The sequence below is a fragment of the Chiloscyllium plagiosum genome, unplaced genomic scaffold (assembly GCF_037043375.1).
Source record: "Chiloscyllium plagiosum isolate Xiang-an unplaced genomic scaffold, Cpla_swu_hap1 HiC_scaffold_14, whole genome shotgun sequence".
NCBI classification, from domain to species: Eukaryota; Metazoa; Chordata; class Chondrichthyes; order Orectolobiformes; family Hemiscylliidae; genus Chiloscyllium; species Chiloscyllium plagiosum.
Genome location: NW_028270152.1, coordinates 62,453,298 through 62,479,264, shown reverse-complemented (window position 1 = coordinate 62,479,264; position 25,967 = coordinate 62,453,298). Strand labels below are relative to the sequence as shown.

The 25,967-nt window shown below is 42.6% G+C and overlaps 1 protein-coding gene across 1 annotated transcript in view; it reads left to right on the top strand.

The window, feature by feature from the left end:
- Nucleotides 1-25,967, top strand: part of LOC122559263 (F-actin-capping protein subunit alpha-2-like) — a 48,510-nt gene that overhangs the window by 12,032 nt on the left and 10,511 nt on the right. Inside the window, exons 6-7 of the mRNA XM_043708643.2 lie at nt 5,664-5,746; nt 13,037-13,115. Of these exons, the coding sequence (XP_043564578.2) occupies nt 5,664-5,746; nt 13,037-13,115 (162 nt within the window). The remainder of the gene's footprint in view (nt 1-5,663; nt 5,747-13,036; nt 13,116-25,967) is intronic.

Genomic DNA, 25,967 nt, shown 5'->3' with positions numbered 1-25,967 from the left:
AGATGAACACTTGGTTTAATGCCTAATCCAAAAAGAGAGTACCTCCAAAAGTGCACTCCCTCAGAGCCATACTGGAATGGAAACTGTTACTATTGTGCTCAAGCTTCAAGTAATACTTGAACGCAGGACCTTGTGTCTCAAAGGCAAAATGCTACCAACTGAGCCACAACTGCCACTCCTGGTTAAAGTATGGAATACCACATAGCAATCTTCCATCATTTTGTAGCCGCCACCACCACAGTCTTTAGATATTGTGCCTATGTAATGATGTGCAGTGATCACCAAACTGAAAGATTAATAATTGTATCATAACCACGAGAAGCTTGTGAAGCAAATAATTTACAGGCAGAAAACAAACAAAAACATGGCATTTAGAATTACACAGTGTTTACAGAACAGAAGGAGGACATTCAGTCCAGTTGGTATCCTCCCACAGTCCAAAGATGTGCAGGTCAGGTGAATTGGCCATGCTAAATTGCCCGTAGTGTTAGGTAAAGGGTAAATGTAGGGGGTATGGGTGGGTTGCGCTTCGGCGGGGCGGTGTGGACTTGTTGGGCTGAAGGGCCTGTTTCCACACTGTAAGTAATCTAATCTAATCTAATGACAGTGACGTCTGCAGATGCTGGAGATCAGAGTTAGGAGTGTGTTGCTGGAAAAGCGCAGCAGGTCAGGCAGCATCTGAGGAGCAGGGAAATTAAAATTTCGGGCGGGAGTCCTTCATCAGAAATGAGGCTGGGAGCCTCAGGCTTGGAGAGATAAATGGGAGGGGGTGGGGTTGGGGAGAAGGTAGATAGGTCAGAGAGGAGGGTGGAGCGGATAGGTGGGAAGGAAGTTTGACAGCTGAGCTGGAAGGTTGGAACTGGGGTAAGGTGGGTGAGGGGAAATGAGGAAACTGGTGAAGTCCACATTGATGCCCTGGGGTTGAAATGCTCCAAGGCTGAAGATGAGGCGTTCATCCTCCAGGCAACGGTTGGTGAGGGAGTGGTAATGGAGGAGGGTCAGGACGTGCATGTCCTTGGCAGAGTGGGAGAGGGAGTTGAAATTTTCAGCCACAGGGCAGTGGGGTTGGTTGGTGCGGGTGTCCTGGAGATGTTCTCTAAAGGGCTCTGCAAGAAGGCATCCCATCTCCCCAATGTAGAGGAGATCGCATCGGGAGCAATGGATACAATAAATGACATGTGGAAGTGAAGGTGAAACTATGATGGATATGGAAGGCTCCTTTGGGGCCTTGGACAGGGGTAAAGGGGGGAGCTGTGGGTGCAAGTTTTGGAATTCCTGCGGTGGCAAGGGAAGGTCCCAGGAGGGAACTGTCTTTGCAGAAAACAGATAGGGGTGGAAAGGGAACTATATCTCTGATGGGGAGTCCATTTGCAGGTGGCTGAAATGTTGGCGGATGATGCAATTTATGCAGAGGTTGGTGGGGTGGAAGGTGAGGACTGGGGGTGGGGGGTTTCTGTCCTTGTTGCGGTTTGAGGGAGGTGTAATGGTACTGGTGGGGATGTTGGGAGAGAAAGAAACGGAGGCCCTGATCATGGCAGATGGAGGTGTAGAGGGAGTGGATGGACATCACCAGCACCCTTCCACTGACACTCTTATTTTGTTTGGCTGAACTGGTCCTCTCCTTCAACAATTTCTCCTTCCATCCTCTCACTTCCTCCAGACGAAAGGGGTAGCCACGGGCACCTGCATGGGCCCAAGCTATTCCTGTCTCTTTGTTGGCTACATAGAACAGTCAATCTTCTGGAGTTACACCAGCACCATTCCCCACCTCTTCTTCCGCCACATTAATGACTGCATTGGCGCCACCTTGTGCTCCCACAAGGAGGTCAAACAGTTCATCAACTTCACCAACACATTCCACCCCGACCTTAAATTCACCTGGATCATCTCTGACACCTCCTTCCCCTTCCTAGACCTCACAATCTCCATCTACGAGGACCGACTCAACAATGACATTTTTAACAAACGCACCGACTCCCACAGTACCTGAATTTCACCTCCTCCCACCCTACCTCCTGCAAAAATGCTATCCCGTATTCCCAATTAATCCACCTCCGCTGCCTCTGCTCCCAAGAGGACCAGTTCCAACACAGAACACACCAGATGGCCTCCTTCTTTAAAGACTGAAATTTCCCCTCCCATGTGGTTGAAGATGCCATCCAACGTACCTCATCCACATCCCGCACCTCTGCCCTTGAACCCCATCCGTCCAATCGCAACAAGGATAGAACCCCGCTGGTCCTCACCTTCCACCCCACCAACCTCCGCATCATCTGCCGACATTTCAGCCAATGACAAATGGACCCCACCATCGGGGATATATTTCCCTCCCCACCCCTATCCGCTTTCTGCAAAGACCGTTCCCTCCGCGACCAACTGGTCAGGTCCACGCCCCCAAACAAGCCACCCTCCCCTGCCACCGCAGGAATTGCAAAACCTGTGCCCACACATCCTCCCTTACCTCAGTCCAAGGCCCTAAAGGAGCCTTCCACATCCATCAAAGTTTCACCTTCACTTCCACACGTCATTTATTGTATCTGTTGCTCCCGATACAGTTACCTCTACATTGGGGAGACTGGACACCTTCACACAGAGCACTTTAGAGAACATCTCCGGGACATCCGCACCAAATAACCCCACTGCCCTGTGGCTGAACATTTCAACTCCCCCCTCCCACTCTGTCGAGGGCATGCAGGTCCTGGGACTGCTCCATCACCATTCCCCTCACCACCTGACATCTGGAGGAAGAACCGCCTTTTCTTCCGCCTCAGAACCCTTCAACCCCAGGGCATCAATGTGGAATTCACCAGTTTCCTCATTTCCTCTCCCTCCACCTTCCCCCAGTTCCAGCTCAACACCGCCCTCATGACCTGTCCAACTGTCAATCTTCCTTTCCATCTGTCCAGTCCACCCACCGCTCCAAACTATCACCTTCATCCCCACCTCCATCCACCTCCTGCACTCTCAGCTACCTTCTCCCCCATTTATCTCTCCACCCCTGAGGCTCCCAGCCTCATTCCTGATGAAGGGCTCTGGCCCGAAACGTCGATTTTCCTGCTCTTCGGCTGCTGCCTGACCTGCTGTGATTTTCCAGCAACACACTCTCAACTATGTTCCACATGAGCCTCCTTCCCACCAATCCTTCAGCAGACTTCTATTCCTTTCTATCTCATTGCACTATTGTAGCACCTTATACACCTATGTTAGGCACCTCAACCTTTCCCCTTGGTGTCAAATTTCATATCCCAACTTTCTGGATAAAGTGATATATCTTGAATTGCTCATTGTCTGTTTTCTGAAAGAATTATAGAGTCATGGTGTCATACAGTATGGAAACAGACCCTTTGATCCAACCAGTCCATACCGACATAATCCCAAACTGAATTAGTGTTACCAGTGTGTGCTGGCCCATATGCCTCCAAACATTTTTTATTCATTTACTTATCTAAATGTCTTTTAAACTCTGTAACTATAGCCGCATCCAACACTTCCTCTGGAAGTTCATTCCACACATCAATCACTCTCTGCATAAAGAAATTGCCGCTCATTTCTTCTTTAAAATCTTTCTCCTCTCACCTCGAACCTTGAAATACCCCACTCTACGGAAACGCAATTCACCTTATCCATAGACCTCGTTATTTTCTAAACCTCCATAAGGTCACCTGTCAACCTCCTCTGCTCCAGCGAAACAAATCCCATCTTATCTTGGAGCAAATTACTGCAGAGACTGAAAACAACAAATACTGGAGATCACAGCGAGTCAGACAGCATCCATGGAGAGAGACCAAGAAAATGCCTCAGGTTTAGATGACTCTTCATCAAAAATGAAGTGAAGTGTGAATGGACACTGTCTGACCCATTATGATCTCTAGCATTTGTTGTTTTCGGTGTCCATCCTATCTAGCCTCACCTTATATCCCCAGGTTTCCATTCCCAGAAATATGCTGGTAAATTCTTCTCAACCCTCTCTAGCTTAATACTATCTTTCCTATAACAGAGAGACCAGAACTGGACACTGTCTTTCAGAAGAGGCCTCACCAACGTCCCATACATCCTCAATATAACATCCCAACTCCTATACGCAAAGGTCTGAGCAATGAAGGCAAGCGTGCTAAGCACCTTCTTAACTACCCTATCTATATGTGGTGCAAACTTCAAAGGATTATATACCTGAATCCCTAGGTCTCTCTGTGCTATAACACTATCCAAGGAGGAGAAATGAGGACTGCAGATGCTGGAGATTAGAGTCAAAATGTGTGGTGCTGGAAAAGCACAGCCAGTCAGACAGCATCCAAGGAGCAGGAGAATTAACGTTTAATCAGGAATGATGAAGAGCTTATGCTCGAAACGTCGACTTTCCTGCTCCTCAGATGCTGCCTGAACGGCTGTACTTTTCCAGCACCACACTTATTAACACTCCCAGGCCCTACTTGTAATTGTAATTGTATGAGTCTTTTGATTGTTTATTTGATCAATGCATTTTTTCAAATTAAATTCCATTTGCCACTTTTCAGCCCATTAACCAACTGATTAAGATCTCTTTGTAACCTTAGATAACCTTCTTCACTGTCCACTATACCACCAATCTTGGTTTCATCTGCAAAGTTACTAATCATGCCTTCTATATTCTCATCTAAGTCATTTGTACATATGGTAAACAAAAGTGGACCCAGTACCAATCTCTATGGAAGACCATTGGTCACAGGCCTCCAATCCGTTAAAAACCCTCCACCATCACACTCTGTCTTGTGCTGTTAAACAATATTTGTATCCAATTTGCAAATTTACCTTGAATCACATGTGACCTAACTTTACTAATTAGTCTACCACGTGGAATATTGTCAAAGGCTTTACTAAAGTCCAAGTAATCTTTCTCTGTTGACTTTCCTCCTTCATCGTTTTCTGCCAATTTTGATGTTTCTACAACATATGGATCCTCACTGAGATATATTTCCACACCATCTTGTATGTCAGCTCAGATAGTGAGTTTGTGAGGTTAAGCTGGAATCTGATTAGATTCCCTACAGAGTGAAAACAGGCCCTTCGGCCCAACAAGTCCACACCAATCCTCTGAAGAGTAACCCACCCAGACCCATTCCCCTACTCATGCACCTATCACTATGGGCAATTTAACTTGGGCCAATCCATCTAACCTGCACATCTTTGGACTGTGGAAGGAAACCGGGGCACCTGGGGAAAACCCACGCAGATACGGGAGAACATGCAAACTACGCGCAGACAGTTGCCTGAGGTTGGAATTGAATCTGGGTCTCTGGCACTGTGAGGCAGCAGTGCTAACCACTGAGCCACCATGCTACCCTAAACTGGTAAAAGAAAAGAGAACAGAATCACACCCAACAATATCTTGACCCTATTTTGGTGTAGAAGCATGTCCAACAGGAATTATTAATTGGTAATCAGGAAGTGGAATCACATCTTCATTTTCACCTCTCCAACCAGAAGTGTGCATTGTACTATTACTTGCCTGTGATAGCCCAACTCAGCACTGATCGAACAAGAGCCATCTCAGTTTAGATGGCTCTCTAAGTGGTTAAACTTGCAATAGGGCCTTTGATTTCTACCCTTACAGGTGTGATTATTATTTCATATTCTCTTGAAACCTTTTGCATTCATTTGTGTTGACAGAATCTTCTCTTTGGCAGGTTTATGGACAAGCATATGGCAACCACTGCCAAGTTATCACTGCCTGTATTGAATCTCATAAATATCAGAGACATGAGTTCTGGTAAGTTACATTCATGTGCTCAATTTCTCTCAATCTTGTACCATCTACTTTACGTAGACAAAAAGAAAAAAAAACAAGCAAGATATTATATAACCAGAGAGACATTTCCAATTTGCCTTCTTTTTTTCTGATGCCATCATTTTCCTCCTGTGGTACACTTCCACCTCTGAGAACTTCCCAGTCACACCTCATTGGACTCACGTAAGCTGCAACTGAGAGTATCAAAGAGCCCAAACCATTTGGTGGGGTGTCATGAAGGGACAACATTTAAAATTACAGGCCATCTGAGAATAAAAGGTTGAAGCAGCCATGCTGTTTTTTCAAGTAGGGGCTGTGGACCAGACTTCCCAAGTAGTGGCATTCACGTGCAATTTACAATTCCACTCCTTTTTTTTCCACATAGGAAAGAGCTCTGCATTTCTGACAGAGTTCTTTCAGAAGTATAGAGCCGTACTTTCATCCTGACAGGTCCATCATTGTGCACAACAGTTAGGGCAAGACAAATCACCCTTCCTTCTATCACAGCAGTCAGTTACCATATTCCAAGGTTTCAAGGTGCAGTATCGTAGACAGACAGTTTGACAACTCTTGTGAAAGGGTAAGTGCATAGAGTATGTATGAGGTTAGGGTGCTGGGAGAATAGGTTGACAGGTGAATAAAGGGAAGTGTGACAGGTAAGTAGGATGCCAGGTGGGTAGATGCAGGGTGCCAGGTGAATAAGGTGCCAGGACAAAAAGGTGGTAAGGGGCCAGATAAATTATTGAAAGTTCAGCTCACAGTAAGTAACAGACACGACTACTCAAAGCCAGTTGACAACCCACAAGGCACAGGTTAGAGGCTATCCAGCTTCAATAATACCGAAGAGACTTGATACCATCCAAGATAGACCAGCCCACTTGATTGCCAGCACATTTAGAGACATTCACCCCTTCCACCACTGACCAACAGTCTCAGCAGAGTATACAATTTACAGGAGGTACTATAGAAATTCACAATAGAAAGACTTCCAAACCCACATCAACTACCATGTAGAAAGGCAAGGATAGCAGATACACAACCAATTGCAACCTGTCCTCAAAGCCACTCACCATCAGCATCACTGGGTCAAATTCCTGGAACATTCTCCTTCACAAGAATTGTCGGAGTGTCTACACCAAATAAAGAGCAACCGTTCAAGAAGGAAGCTCACTGTTACCTTCTCAAGGGCAGTTAGCGGTAGACAACAAATGCTGACCTCGCCAACAAGCCAAATCCCCTGATGAATTGCATCAAAAGATTTGTTACAATCGAAAGAAAATTTGTCAATTGTAGATGAAGCTAAATTTTAGAAGCAGCACAAATTGACCTTAAAAGGAAAAGATCGACCTTATCACAAGGAGATCAACAGAATCCACTCGGTTCTTAAGGTACACATCATAACAGACATATGTGAGAAACCAGTATTGCAAGCAGGGCAGATAACACTGAAAGGTTCTTGACAGTGGAGCAGAGAAACTTCACAGTGCCTAGTTATTAAAGGGGAATACTTAATCTGCAATAGTGTGTCACTTTCAGAAAATGTACTAAAGTAGGTACAGTCACAGAAAAGCAAGAATTTAAATAGTTACCCATACAAAGAGGTCAATGAATTAGAACACTCTACAATAGAAAAAAATGCTATCTGATGTGTTTCCAGTAGAGATACGTGATTCAGAAGTACTTATTTGGCAAGAGGATATTGATGTCAATGGACAATGCAAAGACTTCAAGCTTGATGCAGGGGTGTCATAATATTATCATATAGTGAAACCAACAATCGTGTAACTCCATGTTCCAGGAGGAATTAAGATGAAAGATTATGCTGGAAAAAACTCTCCAACATGAGAGAACTTGTATGTGCCCCAGAATTAAGAATTCTCATTCTGGGGCAAGAATTCTTCACAAAATTGAAGAGGTTGATCAGCAGAAGATAGCCATTGCTAACAGAAATACCTAAAATTAATCAACATTTTGAGGAAATTCATTATGCATTACTCATACTGAAGAAAGATGAAACATAGTACAACATAGAAACTGCCACTTTGCCCCACCATGTCTGCGTTGATTATGATGCTATTCTAATCTAATCCCACCTGCCTGCACATGATCCATATTCCCCTATTCCCTTACCTGTTCATATGTCTGTCTAAAAGCCATTTAAACATTGCTATTGCATCTGCTTCTCCTACCTCCTGTGGCAATGCATTACAGGCATCTACTAACTAAAAAGAAACTTGCCTCGCACACTCCTTTAAAGTTTCCTTCTCTTACTTAAACCTGTGCCCCATAGTATTTAACATTTCCACCTAGGAAACGAGACTCTGACTATCCATCCTATTCATGCCTCTCATAATTTTATACACTTCTAACAGGACACCCTTCAACCTCTGGTGATCTAGCAAAAAAGATCTAAGTTTTCCCAACACCTCTTTGTAGCTAATAAACTCCAATGCAGGCAATCTCTTCTGTACCAGTTCCAAAGACTCCACATCCTTCCTACAGTGTGGCAACCAGAAATACACACAATTCTGAATGTGGCTTAACTAAAGTCTTATACAGTTACAACATGACCTGCCAACTGTTTTATTAAATGGCCCAACTGATGAAGACAAGTATCTTATTTAGTTGTGTTGACACTTTCAGGTAGCCAAGGATTTGGACCCCGAGATCCCTCAGGATATCAATGCTCCTAAGATGCTAAACAATTATGTCTCTGTAAATCTAGGTAGATTCCACATCAATTAATGAAACAAGGTGAGAAACAACTTGGAAAGATGACAATATTGGGCATCATTTCACTGGTTATGAAACCAATTAAGTGGTGCTCAGGCATATTTATGGTACCCAATCCTGGGTCTATCACAGAGCTCCACAAGGCAGAAAGTAATCAATCCCATGCCTGTATTTGGCTAAATTATTCAAAAGTTGAGTGTGCAACAACTCACTAAAAACAGTGGATTTCAGCAGATACCTTTGGTTGAGCGATATTTATAATGCGGTTTTGCTTCATTTGAAATTGTCGTAGTTCCAGAGGTTTCTCTATGGACTTTAACCAACATTTTAAAACATCATCAAGAAATCATGGATGACACATTGATAGGGTGAAACAATTGAAGAGCGTGATCAGGGAATGTACGCAGTCTTCAAACACTTACCAGCAGAACAACTTGTCCTCAGTGACAAATATGAATTTTCCAAGGAATCCGTTAGGTAGATGGGCTAATGACAAATCCACAGAAAAGCAAAACCATCAAGGTGTTTGCCACTCCAAACATCAATTCATGATATAATTTGAATTTTCAGGATGACTGAACAGTTGGTGAAAATTTTGTCTCTTTTGACACTTACGACAGAATTTTTGAGACAAATCCTAGTGAAGGGTAAAAGCCAGCATTTTCAGATGTTCCGGCCAACTCCAAAATGTCCTTTGCAATAACCGTAGGTGCTAATGCCTCAGTTACAGGCAAGATGAAGAAATAGGATCTCTTAGCTGCATGGGCTTTGACATGAGCAGTAGTGAGACTAAGAATGCATCACCATTCGTCAGTCATGTGTTGAAGGCTGGCCAGACCAAAACTTAATGGTTGGCCAATGAAAACACATCTTGAAGAATGACAGAATTTCACAATCATGGGTGACTTTGTGGTGTATCTAAGGCTGGTTCTTCCAGCTTCTCTTCAGGAAGATAGCCTACATAATATATACCAAGATCGCTTGCGGACCATTATGTGTCTGGTCAGAGCTGGTCAGTGGTGTGTGGTCTTGGTCCGCTGTGAAACCTGCACTATTCACTGGCCAGATCAAAGAGAACTGTTGATACCTACACTTTCCTTACCAGATCATGGGAACATATGGACATAGACCTATTCATTTGGATAACAACATGAGAAATGAGCAGCAGCAGTAGGCCTTTTGGCACTTCAAACTTGCTCCGCCATTTTACAAGATCATGGCTGATCTGCCCCACGTCTCAACTTCTCTTTTGCACCAGCTCCACATATCCCTCAGCTCCCTGATATTTCAAAAATATGTTACTTCTTTGAATACTTCATGACCTAGCCTCCACAACATTTTGGAGTACAAACTTGCAAACATTCACTATCCTCTGGGATAAGAAATTCATTTGTGTATCAGTTTTAAAAGGAGTGTCCCCTAAGTCCATAGCTATGTCATCTTGTTCAAGATTCCCTGCCTAGTGGGAACACCTTCTCAACATTTACCCTGTCAACCCACCTCAGAGTCTTGTATGTTTCAATAAAATCACTGCTCATTCTTCTCAACTATAATGAATAAGGACTTAACCCTGTTTAACAATTCTTGCTAAGTTACCCTTTTCATCTCAGAATCTGACTAGTGGACCTTTTTTGAACTGCCTCTAATGCCAGTATCTATTTGCTTAAATATGAGAAATAAACTATATACTGTACAGCAGGCATGGCCTCACCAACACCTTGTACAGCTGCAACACACTTCCCTAATTTTAAACTCCAACCTCCTAGCAATAAAGGCTCAACATTCAATTAGCCTTTTTAATTACTTGCTGCACCTGCTTAACCTTTTGAGTTTCATGCACAAGAACATAGATCTCTGTGTTGCAATCTTTGGAGTGTCTCTCCACTTAAATAAGTCCACCTCTTGATTCTTCCTATGAAGATGCATGACTTCACATTTTCATATATTAAACTCCATTGGGAAAGTTCTTGCCCAGTCAATCATTTTATACCCTCCTACAGGTTCGTAATGTCCTCCTTGATTCCTGAAGGAGGGCTTATGCCCGAAACGTCGATTCTCCTGTTCCCTGGATGCTGCCTGATCTGCTGCGCTTTTCCAGCAACACATTTTCACCTCATTACATTATGCCCTCTTAGTGATTTTGTGTTTTCAGAAAATATTGATATATTACACTCTGCCACTTTTTCAAGTCCCTGATATAGAAGATTGAAGCCTCAGGACTGATCCTTTTGGCACTCCACTATTATACTTCCTAATCTGTAAAAAAACCCATTACTCCAGATTCTCTGTCTTCTGTATGTTAATCAATCTTCAATTCATGATAATAAATTACACAATACCAGGAGCTGTTATCTTGTGCAGTGACCTTTTATGTGGTACCTTCTCAAATACCTCTGTAAATCCAAATACACTACATTTACCAATTCTTCTTTGTCAACTCTGCTTATTCAACACACAAAGTACTCTAAAATTAGAATTAGAATTAATGAGAATCAAAATTTGTCACATGCATTCAATTTGTCAAACATGATTTTCCTTTTACAAAACCATGTTTACTTTGTTGTATGACATTGGGATTTTATAAATATCCTACTATTTCTTCATGAACTCTAGCATTTTCCCAATGGCAGTCATTCAGCTAGTGGGCCAATAGCTTCTTGCTTTCAGTTTTCTCCTTCCTTGAATAGGGCTATGAGTTCTGGAACATTTTGACTAATGCCTCCATTATCTCTGTGGCTACTTCCTTCAAAATATTTGGATGCAAGCCATCAGGTCCTGCTGACTTGTTTACTTATAGTCCCATCAGTTTATCAAATTCTTTGTCCCTAATGATAGAGACTGTTACTACGTTTGACTGTTTTTCAAAGAAAGTAAATGTAAAGAATATATACACCACCACTACAAATGCTGTTAGCAGTGTCTTGCAAGCCATATTGACAATGCAAATTACCCCTGATGAGGTTGTTTTGAATAATGGATCACAATTGTAATAAATGCTCCAGCCAATTTGCAGCATGTTCTGGATTTGAGCATTTCATACGTTTGCTGAGATACCCAAAGTTGAATAGGGAAGTCAAGAGTGGGATCTGGACAGTCAGTTCTCATGTGAATTACCAATTCATTCCACTCCAGTGTGCTGCTTGCCATCACAATTGCTGATGGGCAGAGATCTGAAGACCCAGCTGTCCTAACAAAGAGGCCAACTCCACATTTACATTCATGAGGCTATCAAGATGTATGTAGGAAGGAACAGTTCAACTGCAGAAATCACTCTCTATTATGCATTGTCAAGCATGGCAGTTGACAAATATGAATCAAGGATAATAAATATAGAAATGGGATATTAGCAGCAAAGGTACAGTCATTCAGGGAGGTGCAGTCCAGCAGTGATTGCATGTTGTTTGTACAGCAGAATGAATTGCAAGAGGGAACTGCAAGAACCTCATCCCATTCAGCAGCAATCAACCCACCACTGTTTAGTTAGGTTTGTCCCAAGAGGGCCATCATAAAGAAAGAGACTTTTAATTTCACACTGTCAGGAACAGAATTAAAGTCAACTGTGTTCAGTTCCATGATCTGCTGATCTTCCAAGTCTAAACAGAACAGATTCCAATTGAAACCTCCAGACTGAATCTTTGAAGTGAGCAACTTTGGGGGAAGACAGGGCTGTTAATATGTAATTATATACACAAATGAGAACAAAAAGATGAGAGAAAAATAGAGAGGGAGTTGGATAAGTGTGTAAGGGAATGAAAGGGTCAATACAGAGGAGTACCTTAAGTGCTGTGATGATGTCTTACCAACTTGGTGGGAAAATAGTGTAGTATCTCAAAGTAGTAAGACTTATCATGTACTAGGAGAAAGTGAGGACTGCAGATGCTGGAGATCAGAGCTGAAAATGTGTTGCTGGAAAAGCGCAGCAGGTCAGGCAGCATCCAAGGAGCAGGAAAATCGACGTTTTGGGCATGAGCCTTCCTGAAGAAGGGCTCATGCCCAAAACCTGTTGCGCTTTTTCAGCAACACATTTTCAGCTCTTATCATGTACTCCTCCTCATAGTCTCTGGAACATTGACGATCATGTCAGTGCTATTATATTTAGTTGCTAACAAGCATCTTAATTAACTTATCCCTCTCATCAGAATACTAAGCAGTTTTCCTCTACCAGGCCTTTCAGATCCCTACAATGAGAAGGTGGTGGCAACAAACCTATCCCATGGTGAACAATAGTACAGAGAGCCTTGTACAACAAAGGTGGTCCACAGTGATGATTACTTATGCAACATGCTCAATTATTATACTTTAAAAGATTAACCCTCATTCTTTGACTCAGAACAGAATAAAACTTGAATTAGATCAGCAAAATTCCCTAACCTTTTCTTTACCTCTGTTTATTATCAAGTACAGTCCAGCTACTGTGGAATATGCTTAGATTCTGTCTTATAATGCCTTGCTATCAGTTCCTTGCTTATTTAGCTTCAATACTATCAATATTGCCAATAGATTAACTGCACAATGTTTTTGTAACCATTTTGATTTTAGGAATGGCTCTTGGAAATCTGAATGGAAGCTCATGCTCTGCCCACCAAATGCTGAAGTCATGGGGACAATTAAGGTGCAGGTAAGGGTCCAGCAGTGGGTTGTTAGTAACTCCAGTTTGGGACATGGTATAAACAGTTGATGCCTGTGTTACAAACAAGTAGCACTAGTTCCTATCAAAACAAAGTGAAACATTGAGCAGATAGAAAGGGAAATTTGATTATTGCTGTTGTGCCTCAGTACATGCTATGACAGAATGAACTTACTATGAGTGGGTTTTTACAAGCACGCAGATTTTGCATCAAACTTCCTATTGTGACATTATCATTCAACATCTTGCAGTGGTTCATACAATTACAAATTCCAAACAAATATTAATTAATCAATGCTTCACATATTGTATCTTTCAAATATAAACTACTGAAGAAAGTGTTACCAATACTGTTAGAAAGGGTAAAAAAACAACTTCCAGGCAGCAAGCATTGATTAGAAAGAAGCCTATCAGTGGAATTCCCAAAATGCTTTCAACCACAGGAGAAAGAAACAACCGTTATGTTGGTGTGACAGAATGGATTCAGTGGGCCGAATCTGCTACAGAACCGTTAACTCACAAGTTAGTCTCATATCGGAGTCACAATGCGATAGGAGCTCAGCTTTCTTTTTATTAATTTCTTTCTTGTATGAACTTTCTCATGGTCTTTTCTCTCTGGTGACTTTACTTTCAAGGTTGGACAAGATTCCTTGAGCAATGACGACCTTCTGTACCTCACCAAATGAACCACTTTTCACATGAGTGCAGGAAATGACAGCAAATTATTCAAGCACAAAGGACAAGGGCAGCACAGTTCATTGCTCACACTTGGACACTTGTATCATGCCACTGTGTAGTAATCAGGAGTGAATATTATGTTTAGTTATCAACCCCTAATCCAGAAACATTAGATCTATCATAAACCACTTTCTACCACTACAGAGGAGATCAACTAGTTCCATTCAGATCAGGGAAAAAATATGGAACTTTAAGTTATGTTTTGAGAAAAAAAAGCTCCTGATGTATGATTAATACTGGCAAGGCTAGAATTAGTGACCATTCATAATTTCCAATGAGAAGGTGGAGGTATTTAGACATATAAAACTCTAAGACATTTGACAGTGTAGATGCTGAGAGATTTTCTCCTGAGGAGGTATCTAGAAATAGGGACAGTGTTTTAAAATTAGGGATCATATTTAAGTTGGGGGTAAGCAGAAATTTCTTCTCTCAATAGTTTGATAATCTTTGGATCTCTTTCTCTTAGAGAGCTGTGGAGTCCTAAGACAAAATCAGGTAGAGATGTAGGGGTTTTGCCTGTTGGACAGCCAGCAAAAGACCCATGCTTCCCCCTCCAGGGAGGGCCCTTGCAATCTCACATGTAACAGGCATTGCTTCGGCCATCAATGAGTCATTGCCTGGACTCAAGACCCTAGAGATGGAAGTCCCACCTAGCAAGAACAGTGAGCCTTCAGTACTTGGACTTGGCAGTAGCATGGCTGCTGGCAGAAGAGCATCCCCGATGTTCTAGGATTGCGGAGGAGTCAAGACTAAGCTAGGTGATTGTTTGGAGCAGGAAGGTGATACTCATATTGGGTGCTTTGGAAAGGATGAGAGGAGGAAGGATGTAAGATCAGATGGGAAGTAGTGTCAGGGTGTTGCTCCTAGTTGGTACCCTTTGACCTATTTCCAGTCCCTAGGTCAGGTAGACCTTTTGGGTATGTTATTTTGCAGCAGGCCTGCCTGCAGCTTAGTATTCCCAGCAATGATGGGCTTGATGCTTTTTGTGGTCCATAATTGAGCACATATTGTCAACAATTGGCAGCATGGTTGGACTTTCCAACCCAAAACTTAACTCTGTTGGAGGCAGGAAGGCAGTGGGGTTTGAGTGTGCCACCATGTTGTCTAATTATGTATTCTTCTTGCCTCCAAGCTTGCCACCTTTAGCCGACGATTTCATCCTTAGTCACTGAATATATTCGAGCATAAGGTGGACAGAGTTTGAACTATAGGATAATCAGTGATATATACCCATTGTGTTGAACATATGTTTGTGAGAGAGAATATGTGTATGTAATGGTGTGGTGGGAGGAGTAGTAGCCCCAAGATATTGACCCTGTGACAACAGAAGAACACAATTATATTTCCAAGTTCTGATGGTGTGTGGTTAGGAGGGAAACTTGCAAATGGCAATGTTCCAATATAAACTGCCCTTATTTTTTTAAGTGGTTGGAGTTGCAGCTTTGAGAAGCGGTGCTGAAGGATCCTTAGCTGCAATGTATCTTGTAGATTGTGCACTAGTAGTAGAGAGGGTAAATATTTAAGGAGATGGATGGAATGCCAATGGTGTCAAGCTTCTTGAATGCTGTTGCAACTCTATTAATTTCAGGCAAGCAAGGAATATTCCATCACATTTCTGACTTATGCCTTGTCAATGGTGGACTGGCTTCAGGGAGTCAGGAGTATGAATTACTCAGTACAGAATTCCGAGCCACAGTATTTGTAAGGCTGGTTGAGTTTGGTTTCTGTCCCAGGAATTTTCTTCTGGAAAATGCAGTAATGATAATGCCATTGAAATATCAAGGGGAATAGGTTAGATTATCTCCTGTTGGGAATGGTTATCGTCTGAAACCTGTGTGGGGTGATGTTTAATTCTGCCACTTATCAGCCTAAGCCTGAAGGTTAGCCAGGTTAGTATGTGTTAGTTGCAAATGATGCTGAAAACTGTACCATCTTTAGCAAATATTTCCCCTTCTAAACTTAAGTTGACTAGAAGGTCATTGATGAAGCAGCTGAAGATATTTGGGAGTAGTAGCTAACTCGAAGAGCTTGGGTTTAAGTACCACCTGTTCCATAGGTATATAGTAATGTAGTTGAACAGGTTGATTAGAAAATATGTAGAACCTCAAGGAATTGCTGCAGCAATATTCTGGGATGGAGATGATTGCCTCAAATTCCTTTGGGCTCGATATGAAATAGTGAGATTCCCTTGATTCCAATTGACATCAAGGTGCTCGAGTAAAATTGAAACCGTATTCAGTCAAATGATGCTTTAATGTCAAGGGCAGTCACTCTGCCCTCGCCCTCAGGTGCTCATCCCTTTTATTTATATTTCAAACAACACTATAATGAGAACTGGGCTGTGAAAATTCTGTACTGAGAAGCCACACTGAATTAGACTGTGTTGTTTCCCCAGACTTCCATCTAGACCACAGAGTGACTTTATTGGAATGTTAACAAGTTGAACTTACGCACAAGTTCCTCCCCTTTCTGCATACTATCCTATTGATCTTCCCTCTCAAGGAATACCTTTTAATTAGTAAACTGAAAAATTACATCAAAAGAATAATAATTATCTGGAAATGTGTTTTTATTATTCAAGAGCTGTTGCTGACATTTATAAACCTCTTGAGTTAGTACCTGGTGACAGTGAGCCTTTTGTTGTTCTGAGGATCTTCATGTATAATGGAAAGAAACAGCAGTGAACAATAAGAAATTGATAAACCAATCTACTGTGGATTCTATCCAACCTATTTAGTTTTTAGTGCTACAGTTTGAAAAGCAAAAAGGAAAAAAATAGCAAAACACCAGTAATCTTGCACCTTTTTAGATATTTTCTAATCAATTTATACAGAGATGTCATTACATTTTCAGGAACTAATGGAACTTGATCCCGACTTCCTGGTTCAAAGACAGAGACACTACCACTGCACTAAAAAAGCCTCTTAACCTGCATCTTTTTCATATCTTTGTTAAATTTCCATGATGTTGAGAACCCATTTACCCATAGTCATCTTTATTTGTTTTACCTGATTACTACGATACTTTGAAAATCTAGCCCCGCTATTCCCAGAGTCAGCACAGAAGTTAAAAATTTTAAAGAAGTATGCAAAATTTCCCAAGTTACCTGAATTTTAGACCCAAGTTGACAAAAAGCATGGACCAGGTTATCGAACTTAAAAAGAATGACTATTTATTCCAACTAAATAGACTGTAACCACAAGGAAACAATTATGAACTATCAGCCTATAACTCTTCATGTTCAACCTCCAGTCCCCTTATTAATTCCCCTTACATACAAACAGACATAGACATCAAAGAAAAAGGTGTTATGGCCAGAGGGAGAAACTGGAAAAATAGTTCAGTGGTGCCTGTTCAAAGGAACATTCTTGTTCACTTTCTTGTGCTGATCAGAATGCTGATTCTCAGTCTTCTTTCTCTAGATACTTTCGCTGGTTTGTAGGAGGCACAAGATGGTTCATACATATAAAAGTATCTCTCTTATTAATTAAAAGTCACAGTTTACAGCAACCGCTGAAAGTAAAATACACTGCTTTTGTTAAAGCTTTTACTGCAGAGAACAGAGATAGCTCTGAGCTGAGGGTGGTCTTATGGCTTCTTATTATCTTGTTCACACACCCAACTTGTTCAGTTCAGAACTAACTGCGTAATTGTCAGGAGGCAGAAGGCCTTAGTTATTGATAATTTGTCACTAGCCAACAGTCTAATCAGCTATTTGTAGCTAGCTGAACCTCCATTAGTACACAGCCTTGGTTCTGGCTCATCTGCATCCTCACCTACAACCACTTGAACCAGCAACTGTCTGAATAGCACTTACAATGAGTATAAAGTTACTTGTCTTTAAAAGCTGCAATAATCCTTTATTTATTTTTTTCCAATTTCAGTCCACAATAAAAATGCAGAAAAATAAAAACACATGGCCCTTACATTATAATCTTTGTTTCAATTTATAATGTGATATCTTTACAGTCCTTTCAATTAGCATAACATTGACTGGTTCATATGAGTGTCTGCATTTCAGCTTCTTTTCATGGGTGTCTATTAATAGGCTAGTTTATTTAATATCCTGTTGCACAACAGTTAAAAAAAAAATCAAAAGTGAAGTACAAGAGTAATAAATATTTAATTGCAAGTTTCAGACAATTGTTCTAAGATGAATTTATTTATTATACTGTGGGGACAGGAGGGCGCTACCATTAAACTTTAAGTGTGTCTTCACAACGCAGTTTGCTTGCTTGCATCTGTACTAGGTATTCCTCAGAATTTTCAACATGTAGTGTATGTTATATATTTTTATTTTTAAGATATGGTAGGGAGATTAGAATCCTTTTACAAAACCTGCCTGAGTATTGTAAACAATAGCTCAGAGTGTCATGCTGGAAAAATACAGCCAGTCAGGCAGCATCCGAGGAGCAGGAGAATTGACATTTCGGGAATAAGCTCTTCATCAGGAATGAACCTGTGGACCACAGTGCTGATTGATAACTTGGAGAAGGGTGGGGCTGGGGGAAGGTAGCTGGGAATGTGATAGGTAGATGAAGTCACATCCCACCCTCTCATTTGTCTCTCAGCACCCCTGGCCCACAAGCCGCATTCCTGATGAAGGGCTTAGAACAAAGAACAAAGATAATTTACAGCCCAGGAACAGGCCCTTCAGCCCTCCAAACTTGAGCTGATCCAAAATCCACTGTCTAAACCTGTCGCTCAATTCCTAAGCATCTGTATCCCTCTGCTCCCCACATACTCATGCATCTGTCCAGATGCATCTTAAATGAATCTACCATGCCTGCCTCTACTACCTCTGCTGGCAACGCATTCCAGGCACCTACCACCCTCTGTGTAAAGTACCTGCCGTGTGTGTCCCCCTTAAACTTTTCAGCTCTCACCTTGAAAGCATTACCTCTTGTTATTGAATCCTTCACCCTGGGAAAAAGCTTATCTCTATCTACCCTGTCTATACACTTCATGATTTGGCAGACCTCAGTCAGGTACCCCCCTTAATCTCCTTTTTTCTAATGAAAACAATCATAACCTACTCAACCTTTCTTCATAGCTAGCACCTTCCATACCAGGCAACATCCTTGTAAAACCTCCTCTGCATCCTCTCCAAAGTGTCCACATCCTTTTGCTAATGTGGCGACCAGAACTGTAAACAGTATTCTAAATGCAGCCAAACCAACGTCTTGTACAATTTTAACATGATCTGCCAGCTTTTATACTCAATACCCCATTCGATGAAGGCAAGCATATCATATATGCCTTCTTGACCACTCTATCCATCTGTGCAGCAACCTTCAGGGTACAATGGATCTGACCTCCCAGATCTCTCTGTTCATCAACTTTTCCCAAGGCTCTTCTGTTTACTGTATAATTCATTCTAGAATTAGACTTCCCAAAATGCATCACCTTACATTTGCCTGGATTGAACTCTATCTGCCACTTTTCCACCTGACTCTCCAGACTATCTATATCCTCCTGTATTCTTTGACAGTCCCCTATGCTTTCTGCTACTGCACCAATCTTCGTGTCATCTGCAAACTTGCTGATTATATCAATAGTGCCCTCTTCCAGATCATTTATGTATATCACAAACAACAGTGATCCCAGCACAGATCCCTGTGGAATACTACTAGTTACCTTTCTCCATTTTGAGAAACTCCCTTCAACTACTCCGCTCTGTCTCCTGTTGCTCAACCAGTTGTTTATCCACCTAGCTAGAACACCCTGCACACCATGTAACATCACTTTCCCCATTAGTTTACCATGGGGAACCTTATCAAACGCCTTACTGAAGTCCATGTATATGACATCAACAGCCCTTTCTTCATCTATCAACTTGGTCACTTCCTCAAAGAATTCTTAAGTTGGTAAGGCAGTGATCCCAGCACTGATCCCTGTGGAACACCACTAGTCCCCTTTCTCCATTTTGAGAAACTCCCTTCAACTACTCCTCTCTGTCTCCTGTTGCTCAGCCAGTTGTTTATCCACCTAGCTAGAACACCCTGCACACCATGTAACTTCACTTTCCCCAAAACCATGTTGCCTAACACTGATAAGCCGAATCTTTTCTCTTTTCCAACTATAAATAGATTTTATCTCTCAGTCCCTTCTCCAGCAACTTTTCTACCACTGACATCAGGCTCACTGGTCTGTAGTTACCCAGAATATCCCCTCTACCCATCTTGTACAGGGGGACAACATAAGCAACCCTCCGATCCTCCGGCACCTCACCTGTGTTTAAGGAAGCTACAAAGATATCTGTCGGAGTCCCAGCTATTTGCTCTCATGCCTCCCTCAGCAACCGGGGATAGATCCCATCCAGTCCTGGGGATTTGTCCACCTTAATAACCTCTAGTCTACCCAACACATCTTCCCTACTTATGTTGACGATTCCTCCTATCATCCACGGTTCATGAACCTTGCCTTTCCTATCCTTTGCTTTTAAAGGGACATGCCTATCCTGCACTATTTTTAACCTACCTTTGAAAGCCTCCCACATATCAAATGTGGACTTCCCTTCAAACATCTGTGTCCAATCCACATTTCCCAGCTCCTGCCTAATTTTGATATTATTGGCCTTGGCCCAGTTTAGTACTCTTCCCTTAGGCCCACTCTCATCTTTGTCTACAAGTATTCTAAAACTTACAGAATTGTGGTCACTGCTCCCAAAGAAATCCCCCACTGCAACTTCTACCACTTGGCCTGGCTCATTCCCCAACACCAGATCTAATAATGGCACCTTCCCTCGTCGGACTATTGATACACTGCTCTAGAAAACTCTTCTGGATGCTTCTTACAAATTCTGCGCCATCCAGACCTCTGACGCTAAATGTATCCTAGTCACTATTGGGAAAATTAAAATCTCCCATCACTACTACCCTGTTGCCTCTACATCTTTCCATAATCTATTTACCTTTTTGTTCTTCTACCTCACTCTCACTGTTGGGAGGTCTGTAATACAGCTCCAACAATGTAACTGCACCCTTCTTATTTCTCAGCTCCACTCATAATCCTCATGACTCAAGCCCTCCATTGTGTCGTCCTTTAACACAGCTGTGATATCATCCCTGACCAGCAATGCAACACCTCCCTGCCTTTTACTTCCCTCCCTGTCCGAAGCATCTGTATCCTGGAACACTTAGTAGCCAATCATGCCCTTCCTTCAACCAATAGCATCATACTCCCAGGCATTAATCCAAGGCCCAAGTTCATCTGCCTTACCCACTATACTCCTTGCATTAAAGTACATGCACTTCTGGCCACCAATTCTTTTGCGTACATCTGCTCTCAGACTATTCTTCTCCTTATTAATGCTAACTTCATGACTCTTACAGTCTCCAGTTTCACCTCGCTGTCTACTTGTCTTCTCATCTGATTCCCAGCCCTCTGCCACATTAGTTTAAAACCTCCCCAATAGCAGTAGCAAAAATTCCCCAAGGACACTAGCTCCAGTCTTGTCAGGTGTAGACCATCCAATTTGTAATAGTCCCTGCTTCCCCAGAACCAGTCCCAGTGTCCAACAAATCTGAACCACTCCCTCTTACACCATCCCTCAAGCCACGTGTTCATCCTGTCTATTCTTTCTTTTCTACTCTGGCTAGCGCGTGGCACTGGTAGTAATCCCGAGATCACTATCTGTGAGGTCCTCCTTTTTGACTCCTCTCCTAGTTCCCTGAATTGTGCTTTCAGGACCTCATCTCTTTTTTTACTTATATCGTTAGTGCCTATCTGCACCAAGACAACTGGCTGTTCACTCTCCCCTTTTAGAATGCTCTGCAGCCGATCGGTGACATCCTTGACCCGAGCACCTGGGAGGCCACATACTATCCAGGAGTCCCGTTTTCAGCCACAGAACCGTCTTTCTGCTCCCCTTACAATAGAATCCCCTATGACTCTGGCCCTGTGAGCCTTTTTCCCGCCCTTCTGAACAGCAGTGCCTGCCACGGTGCCATGATCCTGGCAACTGCTGCCTTCCCTGGGTGAGCCATCTCCCCCAACAGTATCCAAAACGGTATACCTGTTTTGGAGGGAGATGATCGCAGGGGACACCTGCACTGCCTTCCTACTCTTTTTCTGCCTTTTGGTCACCCATTCACTGTCTCCCTCAGCAATTCTAATCTGCGGTGTGACCAGTTCACTAAACGACCTCCTCAGCATCACGGATGCTCCACAGTGAGTCCATCCGCAGCTCCAGAGCAGTCATGCAGTCAAACAAGAGCTGCAGCTGCACACACTTTTTGCAAGTGTGAGAGTCAGGATCATCAGCCACGTCCCTGAGCTCCCACATCAAGCAAAAGGCACATGCCACGGGTCCCCTGCCATTGTAAGTGTTAGCTTTATATCAACTAACTAAAACCAGACAATGCACTTAAATATATGAAAGCAAAGAAAGAGAAAAAATAAAATCCTTACCTTACAGAGTCTTTTTCCTCTGGTTGGGGGTGGGGGCAGGAGGGAGATACTACATGTGTAGTATCTCGTGTTTTGCTGCTGCCCAAACATATAGTAAGTCCTTACCTTCCCGGCACACTCCTGGTCTCCACGTCACTCTGTCTCCTGCTACTCCCAGACAGGCTTATGCCCAAAATGTCGACACTCCTGCTCCTCGGATGCTGCCTGACCTGCTGTGTTTTTCCAGCAGCACACTCCAGCATATCCAATCCTCACTTTCTCCTATTGTAAACAATAGAATAAAACTGGTAAAGGTCTATAAATAATGAGATTTGACAGCATTGCCCCTTTTCACACCAGCCTCTGGAAAGGAATAATTTGGTTAGGGATAGTCAATACAGTTTTGTGAAGGGTAGGTTGTGCATAACTAACCTTATTGATTTCTTTGAGAAGGTGACAAAACAGGTGGATGAAGGTTAAATGGTTGATAGGGTGTATATGGACTTCAGTAAGGCGTTTAATAAGGTTCCACAAGGTAGGCTATTGCACAAAATACGGAGTTTCGGGATTGAAGGTGATTTATCGATTTGGATCAGAAATTGGCTAGCTGAAAGAAGACAGTTGATGGGAAATGTTCATCCTGGAGCACAGTTACCAGAGGTGTGACGCAAAGATCTTTTTTGGGGCCAATGATCTGGATGCGGGCATAGAAGCATGGGTTAGTAAATCTGCGATTACACTAAGGTCGGCAGACACTCAGGTGGATACTGCACAAGGACGTTGTGGGTTACAAAGGAACATAGATAAAATGCAGGGCTGGGCAGAGAGGTGGCATAAAGTTTAATGCAGAAAAGTGTGAGGTAGTTCACTTCGGAAGAAATAACAGGAATGCAGAGTACTGGGCTAATGGTAAAATTCTTGGCAGTGTAGATGAACAGAGAGAGCATGGTGTCCAGGTGCATAAATCCCTGAAAGTTGCCAGCCAGGTTGATAGGGTTGTTAATAAGACATATGGTGTGCAGGCACTTGATGTTAGGGGGATTGAATTTCGGAGCCACGAGGTTATGCTTTAGCTGTACAAGACACTGGTAAGGCCGCACCTGGAGCACTGCGTTCTGGTCACCGCATTGTAGGAAGGATATGGAAGCCGTGGAAAGGGTTCAGAGCAGATTTACTAGGTGGTTGCCTGGTATGGAAGAAAGATCTTATGAGGAAAGGCTAAGGGAACTGAGGCGGTTTTCATTGGAGAGAAGGACGTTGAGAGGTGACTTAGTAGAGACGTATAAGATAATCAGAGAGTTAGATAGGGTGGACAGTGAGAGTCTTTTTCCTTGGATGGTGAAGGTTAACATGAGGGGACGTAGCTTTAAATTGAGGGGTGATAGATTTAGGACAAATATTGGGGGTAGTTTCTTTACTCAGAGAGTAGTAGGGGCGTGGAACGGCCCTACTACCTGCATGCAACAGTAATAGACTCGCTGACATTAAGGACATTTAAATGAGCATTGGACATACATATGGATAATAATGGAATGGTATAGGGTGTAGGTTTGCTCGCTGAGCTGTAGGTTTGATATCCAGACGTTTCATTACCTGGCTAGGTAACATCATCATCAGTGGCGACCTCCCAGTGAAGCGAAGCTGTTGTCTCCTGCTTTCTATTTATATGTTTGTCCTGGATGGGGTTCCTGGAGTTTGTGGTGATGTCATTTCCTGTTCATTTTCTGAGGGGTTGATAGATGGTATCTAGATCTATGTGTTTGTTTATAGCATTGTGGTTGGAGTGCCAGGCCTCTAGGAATTCTCTGACATGTCTTTGCTTAGCCTGTCCCAGGATAGATGTGCTGTCCCAGTTGAACTGGTGGGTTTTCTTTTCCTCCGTGTGTAGGGCTACGAGGGAGAGAGGGTCATGTCTTTTTGTGGCTAGTTGGTGTTCATGTATCCTGGTGGCTAACTTTCTTCCTGTTTGTCCTATGTAGTGCTTGTGGCATTCCTTGCATGGAATTTTGTAGACGACGTTGGTTTTGTCCATGGGTTCTACTGGGTCTTTTAAGTTTGTTAGTTTTAGTTTGAGAGTGTTGGTGGGTTTGTGTGCTACTAGGATTCCGAGGGGTCTTAGTAATCTGGCTGTCATTTCTGAAACTTTGTTGATGTATGGTAAAGTGGTAAGGGTTTCTGGCTGTGTTTGGTTTTCTTGTCTTGGTTACAAGTATTCAAGAAGAACGGATACTCAAAAAATACAGTCCGCAGATTCCTCAAGAACAAACCAAGACAAGCAGAATCCAACTCATCTCTACCATATATTTTGTCTTGTATAAAATAAATTCAGTTGTGTAAGATCCTCTCCATGACTAATAGCATTAAGCCTTGTCAATTTCTGTCTGAGTTTGGGAACAAAACCACTAGGTTAGGTAGTACTGTGATTTCACAGCTACTCTTGGAGAAAGAATTCAACTTTTTTTTTCAAAAAAGCAATGTTTTATTTGCATACTAAAATAGTCAATGCAGAAAGATGTAAAACCTTGATGTCTTCCTTCAGCAAAAAAGGCAAGAAACAAGCAGAGCAGCTATACAGGCACAATGTGATTCATGCAAGATAATAGACAATAGGTGCGGGAGTAGGCCATTCTGCCCTTCGAGCCTGCACCACCATTCAATATGATCATGGCTGATCATCCTTAATCAGTATCCTGTTCCCGCCTTATTTCCATAATCCTTGATTCCACTATCCTTGAGAGTTCTATCCAACTCTTTCTTAAATGATTCCAAGAGACTGGGCCTCCACTACCCTCTGGGGCAGAGCATTCCACACAGCCACCACTCTCTGGGTGAAGAAGTTTCTCCTCACCTCTGTCCAAAATGGTCTACCCATTATTTTTAAGCTCTGTCCTCTGGTTTGGCACTCACCCATCAGCGGAAACATGTTTCCTGCCTCCAGAGTGTCCAATCCTTTAATAATCTTATATGTCTCAATCAGATCCCCTCTCAGTCTTCTAAACTCAAGGGTCTACAAGCCCAGTCGCTCCAATCTTTCAGCATAAGGTAGTCCCGCCATTCCAGGAATTGACCTCGTGAACCTATGCTGCACTCCCTCAATAGCCAGAACGTCTTTCCTCAAATTTGGAGACCAGAACTGCACACAATACTCCAGGTGTGGTCTCACCAGGGCCCTGTACAGCTGCAGAAGAACCTCTTTGCTTCTATACTCAATCCATCTTATTATGAAGGCCAGCATGCTATTAGCCTTCTTCACTACCTGCAGTACCTGCATGCTGACCTTCATTGACTGGTGTACAAGAACACCCAGATCTCTCTGTACTGCCCCTTTACTAAATTGATTCCATTTAGGTAGTAATCTGCCTTCCTGTTCTTGCCACCAAAGTGGATAATCATACATTTATCCACATTAAACTGCATCTGCTATGTATCTGACCACTCACCTAACTTGTCCAGGTCACCTGTGATCTCCTAACATCCTCTTCACATTTCACCCTGCAACCCAGCTTAGTATTATCAGCAATTTGCTAATGTTATTACTAATACCATCTTCTATATCATTAATATATATTGTAAAAAGCTACGGTCCCAGCACTGATCCCTGCGGTACCCCACTGGTCACTGCCTGCCATTCCGAAATGGAGCCGTTTATCACTACTCTTTGTTTCCTGTCAGCCAACCAACTTTCAATCCAAGTTAGTACTTTGCCCCCAATAC